Raw genomic sequence first — 25,694 nt, 5'->3', positions numbered from 1 at the left:
TAGATCCTTGGTTCTGAACTGGTACAACTTGAGGGCCCACCATTGCACCCAAATGACAGGCTGGGACCCAAATTCAGAAAAGAAAATCCACTTCTCAAATGTTTAGAATGTAAGGATTGGAGTTTTGGGGAATTAGTACCGTAAATTCTGGAATATAGAGCGCACCTGATTATAAGCCGCACCCACCACATTTTAAGAGAAATACCAATTTTGTACCTACACAAGCCGCACCCGTATATTAGCCGCATGCGCCCACATTAAAACATGTAACACAATCACAAAATTAACCCAAACCCTACTTTGAGTCCCACTATTTTTGGGGGGGGATTTTGTATAGGTTTATTCTATATTCTTTATCAATCATCCATTATCCGTTATCGGTCAAATCATAATACACTACAAAGCCAAGAGGCCGAGACACTTGCTTCCGGCCGAGACACTTGCTTCCAGCCAAGAGGCTGAGTCAAGGTCCTAGCCACAGGGCCAAGCGGCGATCAGTGCGAATGCACCGATTCCGGAGGTACTGCAATATCGGGTCGATGCGTGGAGTGGACAGAGCAAGCTCTTATGACTGAGGGGGATTTTGTAGAGGTTTATTGTTCTATATTCTTTATCAATTATCCGTTATTGGTCAAATCATAATACACTACAAAGCCAAAAGGTCGGGACACTTGCTCACAGCCAAGAGGCTGAGGCAAGGTCCTAGCCACAGGGCCAAGCAGCGATCAGTGCGAATGCACCGTTCCCGGACGTACTGCAATACCGGGCCGATGCGTGGAGTGGACAGAGCAATCTCTTATTCCATCTCCCAATTGCATAAATCGTGACTGTAGCTACTCAGCAATCACAAAGTACACAGTTCAAAATTCATGGCTGGCAAAATGAACGGAAAATGATACCAGTACTTAATATTTGATGCAGACCTACAGAGTCCGGGTCCCGTTAAAAGTAATCCAAGGAAAAAAAGTGTATATTTCCAAAGGTAAGGGTGGGGAAAAATATATATATATCCACTATTGTCTGCCGTGTCCACAAACACTCACCTTTACCTGTCCCCACTTCCCGTCATCCCCCACGTCTGTTACGCCCCTTCTTTTTGATTGGTCAGTGCAAGACTTATCAGAATAAGTGTCCAAAATAAATAAAAATAAATACATTACCAAAATATACAGTTGCGAATACATATTATACATGGTTACACATATTTACAAAGAAAGACGGTACACCGAGAGTTTTCAAAGCTTTAATAATAATATAACTTTCATCCCAAACCGTGACTGTGACAGGTAGCAACACGCTACTAGAAACACGCTCGCAAAACAGTAAATGGGTCTGTTAAAAAAATATACCGCACTTTCAAGATCACAATATCAACCGTGACTCTGGATTTGTGTACTATGTCAACTGTGCGCAATACACTCGTGTGTGTTGTGTGACATCACGCCGTGGCGACGTTGATTACGTCACCAGCAGTCATCGCGGCTGTGCGCAATTGAATATGTTGCTGATTTTTGCAATCCGGAGATGGGAGATGGAATAAGAGCTTGCTCTATCCACTCCACGCATCGGCCCGGTATTGCAGTACCTCCGGGAACGGTGCAAAGCATTGAGGCTAGGACCTTAGCTCTGCCTTTTGTCTGAGAGTAAGTGTCCCGGCTCCTTGGCTTTCTAGCGTATTATGAACTGACCGATAACGGATAATGGATAATTAATAAAGAAAATAGAACAATAACCCTTAAACCCCCCCCCCACGGTATAGCGTCCTCATCTTCCTCCTTACAACTGATGTCGTCAAAGTCATCTTCCTTCAGTATGGGAAAGAGACTTCGTCATATAGTTGTTGTCCCACGCTCCCTTAGTCAAAAACACGCTAGCAACACGCTCGCAGGGTAGAATTTTACGTGTGTCCTTCTTTATCGGACTGCTCGATTGCGTTTAGCTTGTAAGCTGCGTCATGTGCTTTGAACTCGAGCGCCGCTGGCGGCTGTTAGAAAAATTACATAAATTGGCCGCATCACTGAATAAGCCGCAGGGTTGAATGTTATGGGAAAAAAGTAGCGGCTTATAGTCCGGAATTTACGGTAGTTATCTGCCCGTATATAAGCTCACATCACATGTAAGCCTACCCCTAAAACTGCTTTGAAACAGCCATCTACTCATAAAAGTTCGTGCCCGAAATATTAAAAAATCGTCTACCTAAACAACAATGATCTCTAAATTTTGTAGATAATATAGAACAAGACACTAATAATAGAGATAGGATTCTAATATTTTAAACCATTTAACCTCATGCAGTACAATATTTACGTATTTCAAAATACATTCCTTCTTAAGTCCATCGTTGTTGTCACCGTTTTCCACTTTTCCTTCTTGTCACTAACTTTCTGAGGCAGAAAAAGGAAATTTAGAAAAAACTAAATCACAATGAAATGAGATGTAATCCCTCTCAAACACTCTTGGGGCAGCACTGATTAAATGAACAAGAAGAACAACCGTGTAATTAACCTTCCCTTTTTTCTTCTTAGCATTATTTAGTCAGAGCAATGGGCCGTTTAAAACGGGTCTGCAAACCACTTTTGGGTCCCAACCCATCTGTTAAGAAACACTGGTCTGGATGACATACAAAATGGCAGTATATATTTTAGTCCAGGTACCAAAGACAAGGTAAATCCCGTTGTTCTGATCTATTTTTCTATTCTAAATATTGTAAGTAAAATGTATGGTCATTTCAACATTTGAAATGAACAATGAAATCAACATTAGTCTCTGGTACCATGACTCATGATAGTGTGATAATGAGATGAGACCCAATGCTTTTTCGTATGTTGCCTTTATCTCTGGTGGTCATGTGTTGTTTTTTTTGTAGCATAAAAAAGGCTGCACTGAATACACGTGTCATAAGTTGCGGGCACGGGTAAAATAAGTTCCAAATTCCGGACAGCTCCATTAAGCTTAAAAAAATACAAAAAAACACAATATCAAACGGGTGCCAGGAAAAAATTCCCTAATTATTTCAATGGACACTGAACTTGAATAAAAAAAGTGTGCTTCGTCTCAAAAAGGGTTGTGAAACACTGGTCTACTGTACCGTTTATTTTCAATATCCATTCATAACAGTGTTGCTTATTACGTAGATCGCAATCTACTGGTGCTGGTGGATCACAGCGGTTGTACTGGTAGATTGTGGAAAAATTGATTCAGTGCATCGTATTTGTCTGGATACGTTTTCATCTAGCGGTCGAATGTAGCATGCGAACATGAACGTCAACGTCGCTTATGCTGCAGTAACAAATTGGAGAACTCCAAATTTTGTGGATGAAAGGTGTTATTTATTACAATCTTTAATGTTTTTAAAATGGTATTGTTTTCTAATGATTGAATAAGTATTTTATGATAGAGTTGAAATGAATCGTAATATTTACATTTACGTATCGGAAAATGTATGACAACGGTCTTCATCAAATGCCTTAAAACTCAATAGGGAAAAAAACGGTGTTCATTTTACTATGTTGAAATTTCGATCTATCACCTCAAATGCAAGTACTATATTTGCCTAGTTTGAGTACTTTTCTGATTAATTGATCGGAACTACAGCAGTACAGTGTTACTTATTTCTCGCGAGATTTGGCGATGGAACAAAAGACTGACTTAAGTGGAGTCTTGCAGTTGACACGTATTACAATTAGACCATTGTAATACATATTTTTGATTTTTTTTTTTTTTTTTTTTAAGTATTTGATTTATTTAGGCGTGCACTGAGTACTTTGTGAGCATTCAATTCCGCTAATCGGGAGGCTTATTTTCGAATGCTAGACAGCTCTTGATTCTCCATTTTTGGGCGAGTATCATTTTGTCAGTAGCTCACATGCTGAAACAGTGCGAGTAGCCTTAGTTCATAGTGTCGAAAAGAATAACAAACACTCTGTGAATCATCCCTCACGTTTATAAATAGCGCTAATTTCCCTCTCTGTCATGAAAATGGCACCTTCTTGCACCCCGTCCTTTCTCGGTGGGAATTCTGACGAGCGTCATCGGAGAGAGCGAGGCGTCTAATCTCTCGACAGGCCTGCTTTTCCCTCTTTATTTGGAGATGTGCCGGTCGCTCGCCTCAGGCCGACTCATCAATTAGAATGGCTGATATATCCACGCATCTCCATCAAGAAGGGCTGGGTAACTATTTGGAGTTGGGGGCCGCATTGGGGTCAAAAAATGTGGCCCAAGGGCCGGTCCTGGAGACCTTTCCCATTTCTGCATTTATGAATAGGTATACAGACATGTACATGTTACATTTCTGTTTGTTTTTAAATATGTTAATTCCATAAACTTGGTTTGAAAACGCTCAAATAGAGGAGATAATATATCAAGTCCCTGTTTTAAATTTGATCTTTGGTTTTGTAGTATTGTCATTTAATTATTTTTTTTTAGTATTTTTGTAAAATTTCTGTATTTTTGTAGTATTACAGTAGTTATGTTATTTTTGTATTTCTGCAGTAGTATTTTTGTAGTATTTACACCAAAGAATTTGTAGTTTATCTGTAGTATTTTCGGGGTATTACTGTTGTTGTATTTTTGTCAAATGTTTTTAGTATTTCTCCCGTCGGATTTTTGTAGTATTTCTGTAGTGTTTTATTTTGTAGTAATACTTTAGTTTTATTTTTTGTAGTACTTTTGTAGCATTCCCACAATGGAATCTTTTTAGTATGTTTGAAGTATTTTTGTAGTATTACTTCTATTTTTGTGGTACTTTTTAATATTACTGTACTTTTATTTTTGTAGTAGGTCCATAGTAAAACTTTTGTAGTTTATCGGTAGTATTACTGTAGTTGTATTTTTTAAGAGTTGCAGTATTTTTGCAGTTGGAGTTTTGTAGTACTCTTAGTTTTATTTTTGTAGTATTTCTGCTGTGGTATCCTTGTCGTATTTTTATAATAGAATATTTTAAGTACATCTGTAGTAGTTTTATACTATTACTCTAGTTGCATTGTTGTGGCATTTTTGTAGTATCTATGCAATCCGATTTTTGTAGTATTTCTGCAGTAGTATTATGATAGTATTTCCATAGTCGTATTTTTGTAGTATTTCTGTTTTTTTCTGGATAATTTTCTTAGTATTGCGATAGTGGTATTTTTTTGTAGTTTTTCTGTTGTAATATTTCTGCATAAGTATTCTAGTAGTATTTCTATTGTAGTATTCATATAGTATATTTGTATCATAGTATTACTGTAGTGGTACCTTTGTAGAATATCTGAAGTATTTTTGAAGTATTTCTGTAGTATCATTGTATTGTTTGTATGTTTTAATATTACTTTCGTATATTTTTGTAGTATTTCATTTGTAATATTTTTTGGATCATAGTATTACTGCAGTCGTATTTTTGTAGTATTTTTTTCTTATAATATATGATTTTAAGCACTAAATTTCACATTTAGTTTTGTAGTATTTTTGTTGTAGACACACAAAGGGACAGTGGGGACAAAATGGCAACCCAAAAACGAATTATATTTACTATTACATGCTGTCGTTCTATTTTGACCATTTATGTTTGGCAGGCCAGCTGAAAAAGCCTGATGGGTCGCATGTGGCCCACAGACTGTAGTTTGCCCACCCCTGCCATAGATGGATGGCATTGAGGCAGCGTGAGGAAGTGTCCAGGAGGGAAATTGCTGTCTTATTATCTGGCGGGATGAAGCCTCGCCCCGTTGGCAAAGCTGATCGACACCTGAAGCGGCATTCCCTTAAAGCTGCAAAATCGATGGAGCGATCCGTAAAATTCGACCGTTCAGGGGAAACTCCCGGCGGCCGGGTGGTTTCAAGCGCTCGAAGGAACAAGAGAGAATTGAAAACATACTTGTGGAAGGACAGGGCCAGGGCACTTGTGTTTACATACCGTAATCCCCCGCTAGTTCGTATTTTGCAGCCATGAAAAATATTCAGCGATCCGTTATCCCTGATTGCATATTGCTGCGAGCAGGTATGGCAGAGCGCTCCTTTGTCAGGCATGGCTGCTCTTTTCTTTTTTGCCACAATTCCCGCCACAATCCATTATCCCCTATTGCATATTGTTGACAGTGGGGGCCGGCGGGGTGCAGTTTTGTCAGACCTGGATGCTTTTTTTGGGCTGTCATTTTTGCCTGAAATGAACTTCTTATGTGGCCACGATCCGTTATCCCTGATCCATTATCCCCTATCACACATTATTGCCTGCAGGGGTCGGCAGGGTGAAGTTTTGTCAATGAACTGCACTTGCAGGGCCATGGTCCATTATCCCCTATCGCATATTGTTACCAGCAGGGCGCAGTTTTGGCAGGCCTGGCCGCTCTTTTTTTTTGGCCGTCATTTCCGCCTAAAACGAACTCCACTGGCGTGGCCACAATCCATTATCCCCTATCACATATTGCTGCCAGCAGAGTGCAGTTTTGTCAGACTGCCGCTCTTCTATAGATCACCAATTAAAAGTTTACATAAACAGCGGTAATTGAACAGTACTGCCACAGCTGCTTTATTAATGGTTTCATCTGGCAACATATTGTGTTAGATGTTTATGTTTTTGTCAAAATTGCAGACTTTTTTCTTTAAAGTACAAAAAAACTTTTTTAGATAAAGCTTTTCAGGTGAGATAAAGCTTTTCATATCGGAAATGTACGATCGACCCACCTTCATTACAGCAACTACAACATTTCCGATTAGGACTTGGCACATTTATTAAAAAAAACAAAGTGAGGGGTGCTAACAAGTACACGTTTCTAATGTTACTCGTCACAAGCTCAAAATGGCCAACCGTCTCCATACTTTTGCCCGTGTATCCAAAAGGTTCCGGCACAGACAAATCCACGAATTTCTCTCAGGTTCCCGAAGACGATAGATAAAAGATCAAATCGACACGTATGAATAAAACATTTGAATCTTAGCAGACGGGCGACAAGAACGTTCCCATGAAAGTTTCTTTTGGTGCCCGAGACGAACACTTATTAGATGAGAAGGTAGACGATGCTCGGCAACCTGTCAAAAAAAAAAAAATGGTCCCTTGCGTTGACGTTAGATCTCCGTGACATCCATCTGTCGTTTTTGTCACGTTAACACAGAAAGAAAAAAGAGTTGCTGGAATAGCTGTAGTTCAATAGTTTTCCCTTTGGCTGCCATCCCGACCGACAGATTCCCCCCAAAATGGATCAATCCTGCTTCGGGGATGACCGTGCAGATGCGATCATAAAGAGCGGCTTCCTTGACTGTTAATAATTGCCCTGTAAAAACAGTGTAGGTATTTTTTTCAATCAAAGAAACAAATAAGGGAAAGAAAAGGGGACAAAGAAAGAAGGAATGAACAAGGAAAAAAGGAAGGAACACAGATAGGGAGAAACGACAGAATGAACAAGTAAAGAAGAAGGAAGATCGATTGAGAAACAAAGGAATTGACTCGTAAGGAAGGAATGAACAAGGAAGTAACAAAAGAAGGAAGGAAAAAGGAAGGAAAGGGGAAAGGAAAAATGAGCAAGGAAGGAGGAACAAACAAGCGAGGAAGGATGAAGTGAATGAAGGAAGTTACAAGTAAGGAAGGAGGAAACGAGTGAGGAAGGAAGAAACGAGAAAGTAAGGAAGGAGTAAATAAGGAAGAAAATCTAAGAGTGAATAAAGGAAAGAAAGAGAAGAAACAAGTAAGGAAAAGGGAGGAATGAAGGAATGAATAAGGAATAACAAGGAATGAATGAACAAGAAAGGAAGGGGCGGCAGAAGGAGTAAACAAGGAAGGGAGAAAGGAACGAGTAAGTTGGAAAGGAATGAAGGAACAATTAAAGGAATGAATGACCTAAGGAAACAAAAAAGGAAGGTAGGAAAAAAATCAAGGTAGGGTAGAAAACAAAAACAATGTAGGAAGGAAAAATGAACGAGATAGGAAGAAAAAAATCCTAAGGACGATGAAGAAAGAATGGAAAATAAGAAAGGAAGGAGTGTGCTGATGAGTTTCTTCATTTAAGAGGAGAGGGGGAGGCAGCGGTTTTGGGAGGTGGCATCTTGAGTGTGAACGCATTTCAGTTTGGGGAGAAAATGAAGAAAGGCCGCCGCGGGCGGGAAAAAGGAGGGGAAAGAAAGGCATTCTGGAGAATTGGTTGAAGTCTCCGCCATCTGGGTGGAAAAAGCAGCCGCCTCAAAGGTTCACCACAGGGAGCCTGACATGGGACACAAACAAGTGTTAGAAAATGAAAAAAAAAACATAGAACAGTATGGAAGCCCAGGAGTGCCAAAATGCAATACAGAGATCCCTTGGTTTTCACCGTTAATGGGGACCAGAACCAAAACCATAGATATTAAAAGGCAGTCATATAAAAAGCATGTTCTTAAATGCAAAACATATCAAATATATAATAATAATACAACAATATTAATATGGTTAAAAATATTAAATACAGATTTATTAATAATGACAGCAATATTTTTGTAAATATTTTTGTATTTAGCAAAATATTTCATTTCTATGTATTATATATAAATATACAATTTCAAGTATACAAGTTTTTAAATTAGATTTGACATTTATGTTAAGTTATTTAGCAAACTGGTATTTTATTCCCATGTATTTATTTTTTTAATATTGTGCGGCACAGTTCATGTCATGGGAACCTGTCGTGGGTTCAAATCCAGCTCCAGACTTTCTGTGCGGAGTTTGTATGTTCTCCCCGTGCTTGCGTGGGTTTCCTCCGGGCACTCCGGTTTCCTCCCACATTCCAAAGACATGCATTTCAGGTGGATTGGCCGGTCCAAATTGTCCCTAGGTGTGAATGAGCGAATGAGTTGTCTGTCCCTGTGTGCCCTGCGATCGGCTGGCAACCAGTTCAGGGTGTCCCCTGCCCACTGCCCGATGATTGCTGGGATGGGCTCCAGCCCCCCGCGACCCTACTGAGGATAAGCGGTACGGCTAATGAGATGAGATGAGATAAATGTATAAATATATCATTTCCAAAAGTATTTAATTATATTTATATGTATGTATTTCAAAAGGCTACATATTCACCTATTATTTAGTCAAATGTATTTTATTTCGATGTCCTCGTATATATAACTATATATTAAAAGAAAATTGAAATACACATTTAAAAAAAATATTGAATTACACTTAGTTTAATTTTAAAAGGTTACTTAATAGAAAATAGTTTTATTTGATTTAAAAAAAATATAACAATTTATATGTATTATTATAAGATCATCTATAGTTTAAATATATTTTTTTACATTATTTGATTATATTTTGTTTCAAAGGGTTACATATTTGCCTGTTATTTAGCAACAAGCTATTTTATTTCAAGTTATAATATCTATCTTAATTTAGCGTGTTTTTAAGTTATATTTGTATATTTCTTTAGTTTAAAATGACATTCATATTTTTTAAATGCTTTTTAGTTTTAGTTGAGAAGTTTGTGTTTATTGAATGCCTTTTGGCCCTCTCGGGCTTCCATAAAACAGAGGTTTGTGTACGGGTGAGCTCCAGTGTAGCGGAGAGGCCCCGAGCTGTAAAAGCAACGCACTCCCAAAGCACTCAAATAGCATCACAAGGGACCGAGAAGGAGGCATTATGATTCTCTTTATTGAGATTAACTCCGAATAGCCTCAACAAAAGCCTCATCTTGCAGATGCCGGATGGATATTTTTCCCCTTTTTCACACCCGGAGTGACTTATCACAGTGGGAGTGTGTGTGTGAACGGGTAAGTGTGAAGTATATTGTTAAGCGCTTTGGGAGGAATTGAAAAGCGCTTTATGAATGCAGAAGGAAAAAAAAAAGATTCTTTTTTGGGAGAACGCCATCGCCGCTTTCTTTTACCTGTCGCGGTCGGCGAAGGACGAGGAGACGCTTCGCAGCGTCTGTCGACTTTCCTCCGATGCCAACGAGCAAGGCAGCGCTCGGGAAAGGGGCGCGGCCACGACGCCCGACAAAGGGGGAGGATGCCGGGAACAGCTACGATCGTAACTAAAGAGGAAAAAAAACATTGATTGAGGACGGATCTGGGCTTTTATTATCGCGATTATCGGCCTGGCCAAATTAACGGTAGTGGCATTTTAATTGATTCGAAGGGCCGATTATTAAGGCTCAGATGCAGCCTAGCCTCTCCTTCCCTCTCTTCTGTCTCGGCCCAAAAAACCTTAGAGCAAACACCAGCAGCTATGCTAACTCCTGAGTCCCAACAAACCTGTGAATGAAGACCCCTGATAATATTAAGATCTCAAAAAGGCTGTTCCGTGATAAAAAAGCGTACCTCTGATGATAGCATAAAAAGTGTAGTCAACTTGTTTTAGGGAAGCCGGCTCAGGTAGAGACTGACATATTAGCTCTTATCATAACATGAGTTTGTCAATCAGGCATGTGTGTTTGTGATTGAGAGAGATTATAAAAAGCACGCTTAAGTCGAAGTCTTAGTGATAAGCTCTTATCATAACATTGGTCTGTCAATTTGGCTCTAAAACAGGAGTGCCCACACTTTTCCGTTTGCGAGCTCCATCGAAATTCTGAGATATTTAGGTTTTGTACAGCAAATTAATATCGGATCAAATATCTGTTATCGGCCTCCTCTAATACTAACAATCAGTATTGGTACCGAACCAGGAAAATCCCTATCGTTCGATCCTAATAGAAACATATCTCCAATACTTTTTTTTTTTTTAATCGAGATTTTCCTTCAACCATTTATTTATTTTTTAAATCTGTCAAGATTGACTCTTAGCTAAAAAATGATCATTGTGTATATTGTCAATGGGAGTCCTTGTGAGGAAACCTCTACAAATATATATTTAAAAATCGATTGTTAAAAAATTAAGTAAAGTGAGAAATATAAAAGAATAGACGACTATAAAAAGGAAAAAAGAGGGAAAAGAAAAATACGGACATTTGACGAGAATAGAGAAAAAACAAAGGGAAAATGCAAAAAAAAATTGAAAATTAAGAAACAAGGAAAAAATAAAGAAAAAATTGTCAGAAAAATGTGAAAAGGGAAAAAAGAGAAAAAAGGAAAGCAAGTGAAAAAAGAAAAAAGGGAGAAAATAAAAGGGAAAGGGAGAAAAATGAAAGATGATTAAAAAAGAAAAACTTAAAAAAGGAAAATAGAAAAAAAGGGAAAGGAAAATGAGAATAGAAAAAAGGGAAAAATGAATAAAAGAAAATAAGAAGGTAAGAAAATGTAAAGGAAAAATGATTAGTGAAAAGGAGACAAATGAAAAATGAGAAAAAGAGAATATAATAAAGGGTAAGAAAAAAGAAAAATGGAAAACATTTGTAAATGACAAAATTGAAAAAGGAACAGAAAAAGGGCCAATAAAGGAAAACAAAAGAAAAATGAACAATTTAAAGAAAAAGAGCAAAAAAAAAAAAAGGAAGCAAAAAACCCTAATATTGACTCGGCTGCTGCTGCCGTCAAAGATCCCTTCTCGCTAGTCTTCCATAGATCCCTGAGATGTATTGTCGCAAAACTGCCAGCGAATGAGTCCAAATTCCCACATTTAAAAACCATTACTCTTTCATAAACCATCAAAGGGACCAGTTAGACACCAAAAAACAGAGCCCAAAATTCCACGAGACAAAAACATCAACGCACGGAGCAAATCCGAGTATTGAGGAAGGAAAGAGTAGCAGAGTTCTTTCCCATGACGGCCGTCGATACCAGAGAGGATTAGCTGTCCTCGTTGGGCTCATTAAAAAAATGGCTGCCGCAAGAGTCAAGTTGGGGGCGGGGGGGGCAAAGAAACGGACATGCGGGTGCTAGTAAACTCTTAGAAATGATGGTGCGGGGGTTTTCTTGGCTTCGAGGTATGCTTTTTTTCAATGCGACTTACAAGCTTTCGGGAAATGCAGTTTAAGCTCATGGCAATTCAATTAAACAGAATCATTTAAAGGGGCAGTGCGTGGATTTAAAATGATTTGAATATCAAGCAAAAAAAACAAGAACTATCATAAAAACTTGACCTGTTGTTCTTGGCCTTTTTCTTCGACTCCTTAAAAGTAGGTGGCGATAATGCCCTGCTCAATCTCTTTATTTTATTTTTATTTTTTTCATTGATGGACAAAATCATTACATGGTTCTGTTTTTCTCCCCATTGCAAAGAATAGATATATCATAAAAAACTTGTGATACTCAATGCCCTGCTCAATCTTTTCTACCTGTTTGAGGGACCACATCTCATTTTATTGCGATTTTGTTGGTTTGATTTCCCTTTTTCTGACCATAATAATGGGTCCCAAAAAAAGTGGGAGTGATACATTTGTGACAAGGGAAAGGAAAAGTGGAAAATATTGACTACACCAATCAAGTCAAAGAAGGAAACAATTGCAAAATACGAAAATGGCGTGCGTACCGGTATCCGACATTGGAGTTCTGCTTGAAGGTACAGTAAATTGTTTGAAAATGGTATTTTGTTAGCTTTTTACCAGTGTTGGTTGGTTGGATCCCTTAACAACTAGGGTCAAAGGTGCACCATTTCGTGGTGTGTCTTGGGCAAGTATAGCCTGGTGGCGCCCATCCCTCTCTAGACCAAAATATGTTTCCACCCACTCTCGAACATCTTTATTAACTACACAATGAAATCGTTCTTGTTGTTTAGGTAAATGCCTTATTAAAGAGACTGTGTGTAATATTTACTGCCTCCTAGTGGCGGCCTTTCTTCATTTTCTCCCCAAAACTGTTGAGAAATGTGCATTCCTTTAACATAGCCCTACCTAAAGGTCCCTGCCGTGTTTGTCTGGTGTTTTGCAAACGAAAAGCAGTGCCACAGAACACAGCGTAGCAGCATTAGACAACAGTGCCATCTAATGGTCAAATGTTACACATTGGTGCTTTAATATTTTGATTACATTTTTTTTCTTCGTACCAGGCATTTTTAAAGCAGTTTTAGGGGGTTGCTCGTATGCAATCTAGGCTTATATACAGAACTTAACGTCCTTTTGGTTTTGCTGGTTAATTTTTCTTTTTAAATATGTGTAAATATTCTACTCTCCCTGCTTTATGAAATAAAATGATCTTCATTTATATAGCGCTTTTCAAGTCAATGACTTCCCAAAGTGCTTTACATTGTGCTCCACATTTCCCAATAGCGGCTTTGCAGCCATGCTTATTGGGGGTATTAGGGGTTCAGTGTCTTACCCAAGGACACTTCGACATGTAACACGGAGGAGCCGAGATTCGAACTGGGATACCTTGATCCCAAGACAAGCGCTCTACCTCCTGAGCTACTGCCGCTTTAAACTGCACAATCCTTCCATTGGATAAATTTGAGAAGTAGATTTTTGGGGGGGGTTCCCAGCTTGTCTTTCGGTTAGAATGGTGGGTGCAGGAGTCAGACCAGTAGAGAACTTGTGTCCTAAAGAGAGATGACAAGATTTTTGGCCATCTTAGTGCGAAGAAATATGTTCACTTTTGGTTACCGTAGTTTGTATTCGGAATAATAATACAGCGACATCTAGTGGTCGAATCATACACACTGTCCCGTTCAAGGTTCTTAGGAATTGGTCTATAAGGGGACTTTAGAGCAGATAACTTTATTCAGGGGGTATCCAAAATAAGGCCCACGTGCCATTTGGTGGGCTACTGAGTGGATTCGTTTGTATCATAGATTGAAAATGTAACACTACAGAATATCCTGTTAGGAAAGTTATGGCAGATTTTCGACACCGTAAAGCTAAATTAAACATCAAGCAAAAATGAAATAAAACATAAAAAATTGGCAAACTTGTTTTAATATAAAATTGAAAGGTTTGTTTGTTTTTTTAACAATTTTAACTAATCCTATACATTATAGAATTGGATTTATTTATCCAATAAAACAAAATATATCCATTTTGGGTGTGCTTTTGTAAATAAATTATTTTAAAATAAGAGAATACATGAATAAATATAAATTAAAATAGGAATATTCAGGAGGTAGAGCACTTGTCTTGGGATCAAGAGGTCGCAGGTTTGATTCCCGGCTCCTCCGATTTGTATGTCGAAGGGTCCTTGGGCAAGACACTGAATCCCTAATGCCCCCAATAAGCAGGTCGGCGCCTTGCATGGCTGCATGGCCGCTATTGGTGTGTGAGTGTGTGTGTGAATGGGTAAGTGTGAAGCACATTGTAAAGCGCTTTGGGAGGTCTTCAGTGACTTGAAAAGCGCTATATAAATGCAGGCCATTTACCATGAATCGAAACAATTAAAACAAATGCATTATAAAAAAATATAAAATATGTATAAACATTTCATTTCATTTTTAAAATATGTATAAACAAATACATGAATAAATACATTCATATAGATGAATTCATGAAAAAATGAATACATGAATCAGTGAATTAATGAACCAATTAAAATACATAACTATACATAATTTTAAACAAATGAAAAAGTAAATGAGTAAAATAAATAAAATGATATAATAAATGAATGAAAAAATGCATAGTAAGATCCATAAATACATGAATAAATATGAACAGATACTTTAATTTTTCATTCATTTATTAAATTAATAGATAATTAGATAATTAATGAATAAATATGGTAATGTTTTTCCCATATATATTCATCCATAAAAACGGAATAATTAGATGAATGAAAGAACGAATCAATTAACGATTAAATACATAGAAACATTAATAAATTCATGAATTACAAGTCAAGTCATGTTTATTTGTGACGCCCTTAATCACAAGGAGTCTCAAAGGGCTCCACTGACTATTATGACACCATCCCCTGATCTAAAACCTACATGAGGGCAAGGGAAAAACTCAAAAACCTCAACATGAGGAAAATGAAGAAACCTCGAGAAGGGACCGCACATGAGGTCATCCCCCTTCAGGGAAAAATGTGATAAATACGTATAGATAAATAAATGAAAGAACATATCAATAAATCTGACTGAATGTACCCTTCGAAATCCTGCATGTAGGGGAAAAAATGTTGTACACGTCTGCCTTAATCCATAATGTAGAAATCAAAGCCCGAGAGGAACTCTACCTTCTGCCTGCCTGCAATGGGCATAAACAGGAGTTGCGGCATCTGTCTAAACAGCTGTGCAATGCATCGTGGGTCGCCACTTCAGAAGCCAGCTCGGGACCAACACTCGTTTGCGCGGAAAGTCAGGGAAAACAACAAATATTCTGCTTTGAAACGCGCAAGGAAAATCCTCAAACGTCGGACCGAAATACACGGAGAAAAGGAAGTCATTTTTGTTCTTCTGGCGAGGAAGCGAAGAGAGGGTGTCAATCATTAAGATCAACTTCACGCTTTGTTTGTTAGCGATGTGTCGATAAATACTGTCACTACTAAGACCAAATCTGACTTTCATGTTGCACGCTTTTTATGACAGTTTTCCGACTCAAAAACAAAAGCTGGGCGACTAACACATGACGCATAGACTGTCAACCAGGGTATAGCGCCCACTACCACCAAGGAGAATGCACTCCTTCCCCCCTTATCTGATTCAGTGTCATCGACGATTATGACTTCGAAAACGAATTGCGTCAACCTTATTATTAAAGCCATTTTTACTATTAAGCAGGTCTTTCTCTGATTCTCTTTGCCGAAAAAATAAAATAGAATAAACGTGTAACGTGCTTGTAGTCTCCAGTGAATTTCTTCCATTTTTGTTTGAAGATTATTTTTGATGGGGATTTGTACAAAATATGATAGTGATGAAACGACAAAAGCAAAGAAATAAATCAATTCATAAATTCAAACTACACACGGGAAGGCTGCAGTAGCTGGACTTGAACCCTGAACCTCTGCACTGTGGGGTTGCGCGCCACAAAAAGATAAATACATACAAGGCCACATTCAAAGATAAAAAATGAATGATTACAAAAATAAAAGGATAGATGAATACAATTGATCAATAGACAAATAAATGCATAAATACATAACTCAATAGTAAAAGAGCTAAAAAAGTTAATTTATCAAAAAAATGTCAATATTTAAATTCATTGATTATTTTTTTAGGAAGTTATTTTTGATGGATATTTGCAAAAAAACAAAAACAACAGCTCTAGTCAACAAGTTTTAGACAACAAAGATAAATCTGCTTAAAAATCGCGCCATTGCATTTCTTCCCTCGTGATGAACAGTAGCTGGCATTAGTTTGTACAGCATTCTCCTATGAAGCGTCATCGGCCCCTATGAGGACAGGTTCATGCTACACCCTAAACAGGCCACTATGAAATATTTATTAGTGCTAAGATTCCGAATCAATGATTGTCATTTTTAAGGGTTGTGGAAAAAATTAAAGTAGTGTTTCCCAGTGCTAAATCATAATGGGAATAACCTGCAACTGTAATTGTAAAATATTTATTCTATCTATCTACCCTGGTCATACCCCTCGAGAGGGGTGACTTTCCTTTGCCTTCTCACTGACAAGCACAGCCACTCCTTCTCCAGCATGTCCACCCGTAACTCCAGACTTTCTACCATACATACCTCCAAGCTGTACTTCACCCTTACCTTTCATCTTTGTTTCACTCACGGCTAACACAACAACCTTCCTTCTAGTCATCACCCTTCCGATCTCCAATTTCTTGCACTCAGTCGCTTTACTTCCACATCCTCTCACATTTAGTAAACCTATAACTAGGGTTTGCGGGACCTTTCAGTCTCCCGCCCCCCTTTCTTTGCCTTGCTGTCTCTCTTGGGGAGTAGAGATAGAGAGGAGAGGATCCCCAGTCCCCTCGCTCCCTCCACTTTAGTCGCCTCTTATGACACGCAGCGGACCACGGTGGGAGAATTCTCACACCTCACGGGTGGGAGGGCGAGATTTAGGAGATTTTTATTACCGTAATTTATACCATACACCTGTATGAGGAGAGATTTGTCTCAAAAATATTTATACATGTTCGGATTGAAGGATTGTATACATTTGACTATAAAGGATTTTATATGATTGAATACAAGTAACATTTATTGAGTTTAATGTTATTTACTGACTGTGCCTTTATTCAATGAGCAGTGAAAGTTCAGGGCAGGCATCAGCACATCCAGAAATATGACGGCAGGCGTTGGTTTGAGAACAAGGCCCTGACGACGTAGAAACGCTCAGTGTTGTTTTGAGTATTCCAGACACCGCGACGCTCTTCTCCGAGATGGTGAAGCCCAAGGGGGCTTCATTGGCGCGCCCATGGGAGGAGTCGGCATGCCATTATGAGGGGAGAAGATGGCAAATAAGAAGAAAGCTAAAGGACTTGAGAAAAAGGATTCACACGGACTGAAACGTCACTAATTCGGCCGTTTTTGATGGAGTACACTTCGTTAAATTTTTAATGAAATTAAATCTGCCTTTGTGTGAAAATGTCAGCTTTCTTGTTCATCTTTTCCTTCAAGAAACGAGCGCGCATACATTGTTGGGTGAATGTAGGTTGTGTCTGGTTAATGGAGTCAGATAACTAATTCAAACAATTTGGGAAACGGTACATTTTGATATCAATTCCCGACAGGATTCACAAATATAAACGCGATTTACACAAGTTTTAAAAATCGTGTGTCTTGAAAATGCACACGCTAAATTAAAAATCTCATTTTTTAATCACAGATATATTCATGTTTCTGCAAAATAAATGATTCACAGCGGATTTCTGAAATTGGAGAAATTGGAAAATTGGCTTTGAAATTCCTTATAAAGTGCTAATGAAAAAGTGCATGAACACTGAAAATGTACACACGCAATGATCAGATCCACAAATATATTCACCATTTACTCAAGAGCTAATAATTCTATGTCTTGATAAACACACACGCTAAATTAAAATGGCATATGTATATTGCAGATATATTTATGAGTCTGCAAAATACATGATCCGCACTGGATCTTCTTTGAATAGTACTGGAGGACTTGTAAAATTGGCTTTGAAAGTCCTTGAATTTGGCCATGGAAAAGTTGTACCAACCCTGAATGTTGTATCCCGGTGTCTACCATATACGTGTGAGGTATACGTCCTCACGCAACCTCAGCTCCCACCGGGCTCTATTTCTTCACACGTGCACCAGGAAAACATACGCGGCGCTTGGCGCGATCCCACTCGACCGGCCGGCAGCCACTTCCCACCAAACGCTATCTCTCTATTCCATCTGCACCCCCCCCTCGCAACACACGGCGTTATTTACACATTTCTGACACCCGAGCGCCAGACAATCTTATCACGCCGTGCAGAAACAGTTCGAGCGCCGTCACGCGCTAACTCGCCGATGCTAATTCGCTGAGCAACAGTTTACTTACAAACAGAGAACTCAGAATTTTGGGGGGAGGCTGAGGGGGGCCGGCTTTGTTTCGGAGGATGAAACCGCCGGGCCACGAAAGAGGCTGGAATGAGAGATAAGATGCACTGGAGAGAGGCGGCCGTAATTACAATACCGATAGAAAGCCAAGAAGCCGAAGGAACAAGAGAGGAGAGGGGTGCAGGTATCGAGTGCACAAAAAGAAAAATCCCTTTGAGGCATACCAGGCGAGGTTGTTAAAAAAAAATAACGAGGAATATGAAGTGGAACAAATTCTGCCGTTCCGGGCGGCGGATTGAAAAACGACAATAAGGAGACGGCGTAAATAAGGAATGTAAAACAACAAGAGAAAATCTGGACAGGGGGAAGATGCAGGAAAACGAGTCGCCCGAGACCCGGCGGTCAAATCGACTTCACATTATTGGCGCGATCAGCAAAGCGTGGAAACGCTCGGCTAAATCATCCCGTTGAGTTGCGCGTTTCTCTCTAATAACCCAGCCTGTCCGTATTGAAGATGGCAGCTGGGATATTAACATTATAAAGCGCTAGTGTGTGATATATAGCAATCTCTAGTGGTAGGAAAAAAAAGACTTATTTATTTCAATAAAACACTTGGTTCAGATAATAAACAAAACCGACAACTACTGTCTCATAAACAAGACCTGGAGGTTTAGAAATGTTTAATTCGATTACACATAGTAGCTGACCTGTTTGGTAGCCATTTTACTACTACAGAAGCCCGGAGGACCAGTTTGCAAAGCTAGCTTGTCCTGCCGGTGCTTTTAGCACTTTAAGGCCACCTACCGCACACAGCTGAGACCTGTATGCCATTAAGGCCTCTTCCACTTTTCCACCGTTTCCCTTTCTAGCCACTCATGTGAGCTATTCTTCTTTGCTCAGGTTTCTTTGTCCTGCAGTTTTTTACTTTCTCTTCCAATGTTTCATTCTTTGGCCTTTCATGTAATCCGCTTGGCCGCTATTGTTATTGTTTGCTGCTTCATGTCAATAAGACCTGCTACATCCTTCAGTTTTTGATCTTTTTTTTTTTACCACTGTATCCTTCTTTAGCCACTCATGTCAGCTCCTTGGCACACAGCTAGGCCTTCAGCGCAGCTGGTCATGCAAGCGAGCATTGCAGAGCTCTGTGATTCAGACTTTTCCCCACTGTGATTCTCTTTAGCTACTTATGCTAAACATTTAGCTCCAGGCTTTGGCTCGCCATTAGCTGATATTGTTAGCAGTTCCTGCTTTCTCCTTCAGTGCCAATTACTTTCCACAAGTTGTCATTCAAGTGAACATCACTTAGTCCAGTCATTCAGGCCTTTTCCACTTTTTTCCAATGTTTCCTTTTATAACCACTCATGTTAGCCACTTGGATGCAGGCTATGGCTTGCTGATAGTTGCTATCGTTAGCTGTTCCTGCTATGTCCTTAAATGTCAATCGCTTTTGCCACCGCTGGTCATTCAAGTAAACATCGCCGAGTACCGTAATTCTGGCGTTTTCCACGGTTTCCCTCTCTAGCCACTTATGTTGGACACTTGGCAAGTCTCTATTGTTATTGTTAGCTGATATATAAAAATGGCTTCTTCCTTTTTTTTGAGTGTTTTCTTCCCCACTGTTTCCTTCTTTAGTTAAATTCCATGATTTAGGACCCTGCCACTTGATCAATTCTGCTTTGCACTTCCAATCTTTGATTGGCCTTTTCAGGTGCTTCTCTCGCTAGTTATTAAAGTTAGTCACTTTCACCAGCTCTGACCAGTTCTATTCAGCGGCCTTTAGATGTTGCTGGTGGGGAAATCACCCTAGCTTTCATGTCTTGCTCCAGCTAGATTCCATCCTCTTCTCATACAAGAAATTATGGAAGTTGACTTACGAATTTTGCTATGCAGTATCTTTCGGGCTTCCATAGTGCGTCCGTTTTGAATCCCTCAACTCCATTCTAAGATACAAACACCTCTAGTGGTGAATTATTACACACCGCCTCTTTAAAAGGTTAGCAGTACAAATATGAACAAACAAAAAAGCAGTGCGGTTACGTACAAAACTCTTTTTGAATCACACATTGCGCAATACAGTTATTAGAGACGACTCGTCTGACTACCAATGAAAAGGCAAAGAACTTGTGTGGTTTTCATCCGAGGGAAAGAAAACCTGACGGGTCTGACAGCAGCCGAGCTCCGAGCTCCCACTCCAGTTCTGACGTTGACGGCAAAAAGCCACAGAGGACACAAGGTCAACTCTAGAGTTCATGAATGGGCGAGGAAGGATCTCAGCATTAAGTAATTTTGCGGTTTCGGATTCGCCATCAGGATACGACGGGTTTCTCCATTTTGACTTTGAAGTTTTCGGCATTTTGCTGCAGCGCTGACGATACGGAACATTTTTACGAGCGGTGCGGTCTGACCTGAGGGAGTGTTAGGCCGGAATGAATGCTGTTAATTCTCGATGTGTTGTCTCCGTTGACCCGAGCGGAAAAGTAGTTGGTCTCAGAGATTTATTTTTCAAATATTGTCAAACAACAGTTTTGAAATTTATGAGTATTCCATCACTTTCCATTAATCTCAAGATTATTTTTGATTAAACATACAATAGTCATCTAATTTCTCCTTTCTTGTTGTAAAATGACCGTTAGTGAGCAGCTACTTTGTGCGACGTATTTAATAATTATTTGATTCATTCCTCTATCTAATTATACATTCTGTTTTTTTATTGATAAATATAAAGAGGAAAACATTACCATATTTATAATTTCATTTATACTCTATTAATTTATGAATTAAAATTCATTTATTTATTCATTTATCCCTCGCTACTCTGCGCTTAATACTTTGTGAGTTGAAACCACACTTGTGGGTCTTTTATTTCCACCAAACCAGCAGAGCGCACTTCTGTCAGGCTTAACTGCTCTTTTTTTCCACCATTAACTTCTGCTTAAAATGAACTGCACTGGTGTAGCTGCAATCCAATAAGAGCAATTCCAAATTGCTGCAAATGGGGCCCACTAGAAGGATTTAGTATCGGGAAGCATGCCGTTATGCCAGCGTAGAATGAACTGCACTTGTGTGGCCGGGATCCATTAACAGCAATCCCATACTGATTCAAGCAAGGTCCGCCAGAAGGCTTTACTATCGGGAGGCGTGCCGTTAAGGGCCGTCTAAAATGAAATGCACAGTTGTGGTCGTGATCTATTATTAGCGGTTGACTAATAGGAAATGTATGTACCTAACAGAGTGAATGATTAAGCAATTATGCTTGGTAAAAACAGAAAAAATTGCAGGGAAAATGTGAACAATTAACCATACAAACGTCTTCTAGTGTTTTTTGTGAGAATTAAAAACTAATTAACAGTACAGCCTAAGTTGGGGCGGCTGTAGCTCAGGAGGTAGAGTGATCGTTTTGGGATTAAGGGATCCCAGATCGAATCCCGGCTTGTCCGTGTTACATGTTGAAGTGTCCTTGGGTAAGACACTGAACCCCCAATACCCCCAATAAACAGGTTAGCGCCTTACATGGCTGCAAGGCCGCTATTGGGAAATGTGAAGCACAATGTAAAGCGCTCTGGGAAGTCATTGACTTGAAAAGCGCTATATAAATGCAGATCATTTCATTTCATTTCATTTCATTTCATAGGGAATTCGATCCGCTAAAAAATGAGTGTGTTGTTCTTTGCATCCTTGATTTTGATTCTCATATTTGTAATTCTAATTAGAGTGCCCCCTAATGACAGGAAGATACAGACAAGCCATTCAAGACCTAGGAAAAAAGTAGGGGTTTGTAGTTGAGAAAATATGGCAAATGCTAAATATTAGCTCCTGCTAGAGTTAGGATTGCGCCAGCTAGCCTAGTGTGAGCTAGAAAAAAAAATAATAATCACGCAAATTTCTGTAGATCCTCAAGGCGAAAGAAGGATTACAAATGGAAAGTAGTCTTAATGTCTTCTCATACACATCGCATGTGTTGATTGCATATCGATCCTTTGTTTATCGTGCCAAGGCCTGCAGCGCGTTATTGCTAGCAGGAGCCCGGAAAATCAAATTGGACGTCTGGCGATCTGCTTATTCCTTTACGATCCGTTTTTACTTTCACCACACAAAGATGAAAAATTATCATAAACACAGACTTCAACTTTCGCTTTTTTATGAAGAGAAATGATATTAATCTTGCCAATCTGTATTGTACTGTGTTTTTCTATGCGTCTTCTAGTAAAAGTAGATATTTTTCATCCAATCAAATTAAGCCTCTGGGTTGCCATGTCAGAGATATCTACCCAAAGGCCCTAATACAGCAGTATTTTCTTATACCATGATTGATAGGTCAGATAAATTACATGATTGTGGTTTTCTTACATTCAAAAATGTTGGGTCAAACATCATCTGAAATGTGGTTTTATATATATATATATATATATATATATATATATATATATATATATTTATTATAGAGACAAAATCTGTGTTTTGGAAGGGGGTGCGGGGGTCTTACCCCCTTTTTTGATTGTTTCACGCAAATAATTTTGGATGGTCATTTAACTCATTCACAGCAAAAATAGAGATAGGTGCACAATTGGCAAACGTTCTGAAAAATTTTCTTACATTTTCTGACTCCGTTTTTGACATAATGCACTTCATTTATATACAGTGTTTTTCAACTATTTACTTAACCTGACAGATTGTAGATTGTTCTTCCTTCATTCTGCAAACAAAATTGTGTCGTTCGTATAGAATACAACCCCTCTAAGTTAATTATTATTAATTATAAACCAATGCGAATAAACTGGGTCATGAAATGATCCAAATAGTGGCTGAGTCTTCTTTTGACCCAAGTTTTTCTTCTGATTTATAATAGGGCACCTGCTCTACTTCATTCTTTACCGAAATAGTATGAGGCAAGTATGTGGTGCCCACAAGCATCAGGTAGCTCCTTGAGAACACCCGAAGAGCCTGGTTGTGAAAATAGCTCTCCAGTGATGAGCAAGATTCTTAACAGGAATGATGTTATACTGAATAGCTTGTTTAATGCTGTTACTGGGCAGCATAACGCCCCGCTATATACAAAAATCTGCAGAGTAGCCCCTCTCTATTAAAATGCACGCCAACCCGTTATTAGCAATTGACGACCGGAAATAGAATATAATATACCTTTATTGTCACTGTTACAAAACGGGTTGAACATATTGTGACAACGAAATTGGACGTGGCACTCCAGTTTCACATTTTACAGTGGGGATAAAAGAAAACAAAGAAGATAAAGGTTATAATTTACACAATATTTACACAAGAAAGTGTGGGCATGTAGGGTGTTACATACATAGATTTCAGCCGCACGAGTGCTGTTGATGTTCATTTTATGTGGAAACAACAAGGGAAAAAAGCTGACAAGCATGACACAAATTTGCTATCTTGGCCCCTGCTCTCAGCAATAGTTGCCTGGGCATAATGGATTGTAGCCAAAACGGTACAGTGCATATTAAATGGGCCACAACAGCACGCTTCAGAGGGCCAAACTGAAAAAACAATGAGCTCAGATGGCCCCTGCTCAGGCGTGATCGACTGGGGAGGATTGTGGCCGCAACCAAGCTTTTCATTTTTGGCTAGCCAAAATGACACGCCTCCTGCCAAAAGTGCACTTTGCCGGTTCCTGCTCTCAGCAATATGGGTTTGGGGATAATGGATTTCACCTGCATGAGTGCAGATAATTTTAGGGGAAAATACAGCAACGGCAAAAAAAAAAGAGCCGCTGGTTCAAACAAAACAAAAGTGATTTTTGCCGGTCACCTGCATGCAGCAATATGCGATCAGGGATGATGGATTGTGGCTGCATGGATGCAGTGCACACTTTGGTGGGCAAAATGGCAAAAAAGAGCCACCAAGCCACTACTTGCAATATGCAATCGAGTATAGTTTATCTCAGGATAATTTTTCTACCTGCAATGTACTGTGGCTGTGAAGTAGGAAGGGATAACAGTAGTGGTCGACTGAGCCTATTTTAACCCTACTTCTGATAATTACAACATGGTAATAACCTTGTAATACCATCGTAACAACACAGTAATGATATATGTTTATTTTTACAGTGCATACCTAATCAGTGCGCTAATCAGTGACAAAACAGTAGCTCTCTAATTCAAAAAGTTTGGTGATCCCTTCTCTAAGGCATTTTTTAGGTTTACTGTGTGTTGCAGTGGTGTTTAAGAACTAAGGAATGGAAAGTTCCTACCAGAGTTTTGCCGTGATGACGATTGCCGTGAGGATAAGCAGTGTGGAAATTGTCACGGTGACGTAGAACTGGGGGTCCACTGGAAAAACACACACGTATACGGTTACTATTCCCAGAGCGTTTATAATCGAACAAAAAGGGAAATAAATCAATGAGAGGGGAGCTAAACATGAAATTAGTTCTGCAAAAATAAATAGATAAATCTGGACTGAGTGAGTGACACCAACTTTATGAGGCTTTCTAGATGTGTGGGGGGGAAATGACAGTTAATTCCCAGGAGCGCTTTTGGCAATGCGGCACGACACCCACCTTCCTCAAGCTCTGCCTCCTCCCCCACGCCGTCCCCCACGCCCTCTCGGTCCTCCACCCGGGGGTGCTCGGTAATGTCGGGGTATACCGGGTACTCCTCTGTAGGGGCGGTGCCCCCCCTATGCCACAGCCGCTCCGTTCCCTGACTGGGGAGGAAGTGGGGGGTCTCTTCCTCCAGGGTTTGCGTGGGCCCCCACACCACCGCCCACAAAGGGGTGGGCGTCACCTGGGCGCTGATGGGTAGCTGGTCTACCCGGGCGTCCACCCGGGCATCCGCCCACCCCTCGCTCCGGTCGTCACGGCGACCGGGTGAGGGATGCGTCGCCAGGGAGACCAGGGCCAGGGCGACCAGGGCAATCAGTCGTGCGACAGGAGCGATGGAGCTGGAGGACGAGGAAAGTGAAAGGAAAATAGTCAAAAGTTGCTCCCATTCTCACCCGAAAACTCAGTTTTTACCATCTCTCCATCGCTTCTGTGTTCACTCCCACTCCGACGCAACAATCATCTCTTGAAGCAAAAGAAAGGAAAACAAAAGGGAAGCTCCAGATTCCAGATATTCCCTATCAAGATGCCGGCTGTGATAGTACTGCACAAAAATCCCTCCCTTTAATCGATTCTAAGTACACTTAACGCTCAATCAAGCTTGACCTCCCCCCTCAAAAAAGTAATGGCGTTGACAGCAAACCCTCCTAAATCATCATCAGTGACGTCACTGATACTTTAAACCAACTTTCCTTCCCGATACTCAACAAAATGCCAACGGAATGTCGCTGGCGCTCCCCACAAGAATCGGCGCCTACCTCTAGCGAGTCGAGAATGAGAAGGAGAAAAGGAGATATACGGCGCAAAAAAAGAGGAGGGGGATAAGGATTGGTTGCCGTAGCGACCGAGACATGTAGAGTCCGCGAGAGAGAGGGAGCGACGGGAGGGAACGAGAGAGTCAAGAGATTTAAATGCTAAT

The 25,694-nt window shown here is 39.8% G+C and overlaps 1 protein-coding gene and 2 pseudogenes across 1 annotated transcript; 1 reads left to right on the top strand and 2 right to left on the bottom strand.

Moving 5' to 3' along the window:
- Nucleotides 1–729: 729 nt before the first annotated feature.
- On the bottom strand, nt 730–845 carry LOC148372196 (U2 spliceosomal RNA; annotated as a pseudogene).
- A 630-nt stretch (nt 846–1,475) lies between these two features.
- On the top strand, nt 1,476–1,607 carry LOC148372195 (U2 spliceosomal RNA; annotated as a pseudogene).
- Nucleotides 1,608–6,676: 5,069 nt separating this feature from the next.
- Nucleotides 6,677–25,694, bottom strand: pianp (PILR alpha associated neural protein). Its single transcript, XM_088326817.1, has 5 exons — nt 25,190–25,694; nt 24,734–25,116; nt 24,425–24,503; nt 9,813–9,959; nt 6,677–8,165 (listed from the first exon to the last, which is right to left on the bottom strand). Exons 1-5 carry the CDS (start codon nt 25,198–25,200, stop codon nt 8,144–8,146), a joined length of 642 nt encoding a protein of 213 aa, XP_088182943.1. The 5' UTR covers nt 25,201–25,694; the 3' UTR covers nt 6,677–8,143.

The sequence above is a fragment of the Urocampus carinirostris genome, chromosome 2 (genome assembly GCF_059441175.1).
Source record: "Urocampus carinirostris isolate Australia breed hairy pipefish chromosome 2, RoL_Ucar_1.0, whole genome shotgun sequence".
NCBI lineage: Eukaryota > Metazoa > Chordata > Actinopteri > Syngnathiformes > Syngnathidae > Urocampus > Urocampus carinirostris.
Note: the sequence above shows the minus strand (reverse complement) of the source record. Positions and strands in the feature narration are given on the sequence as shown.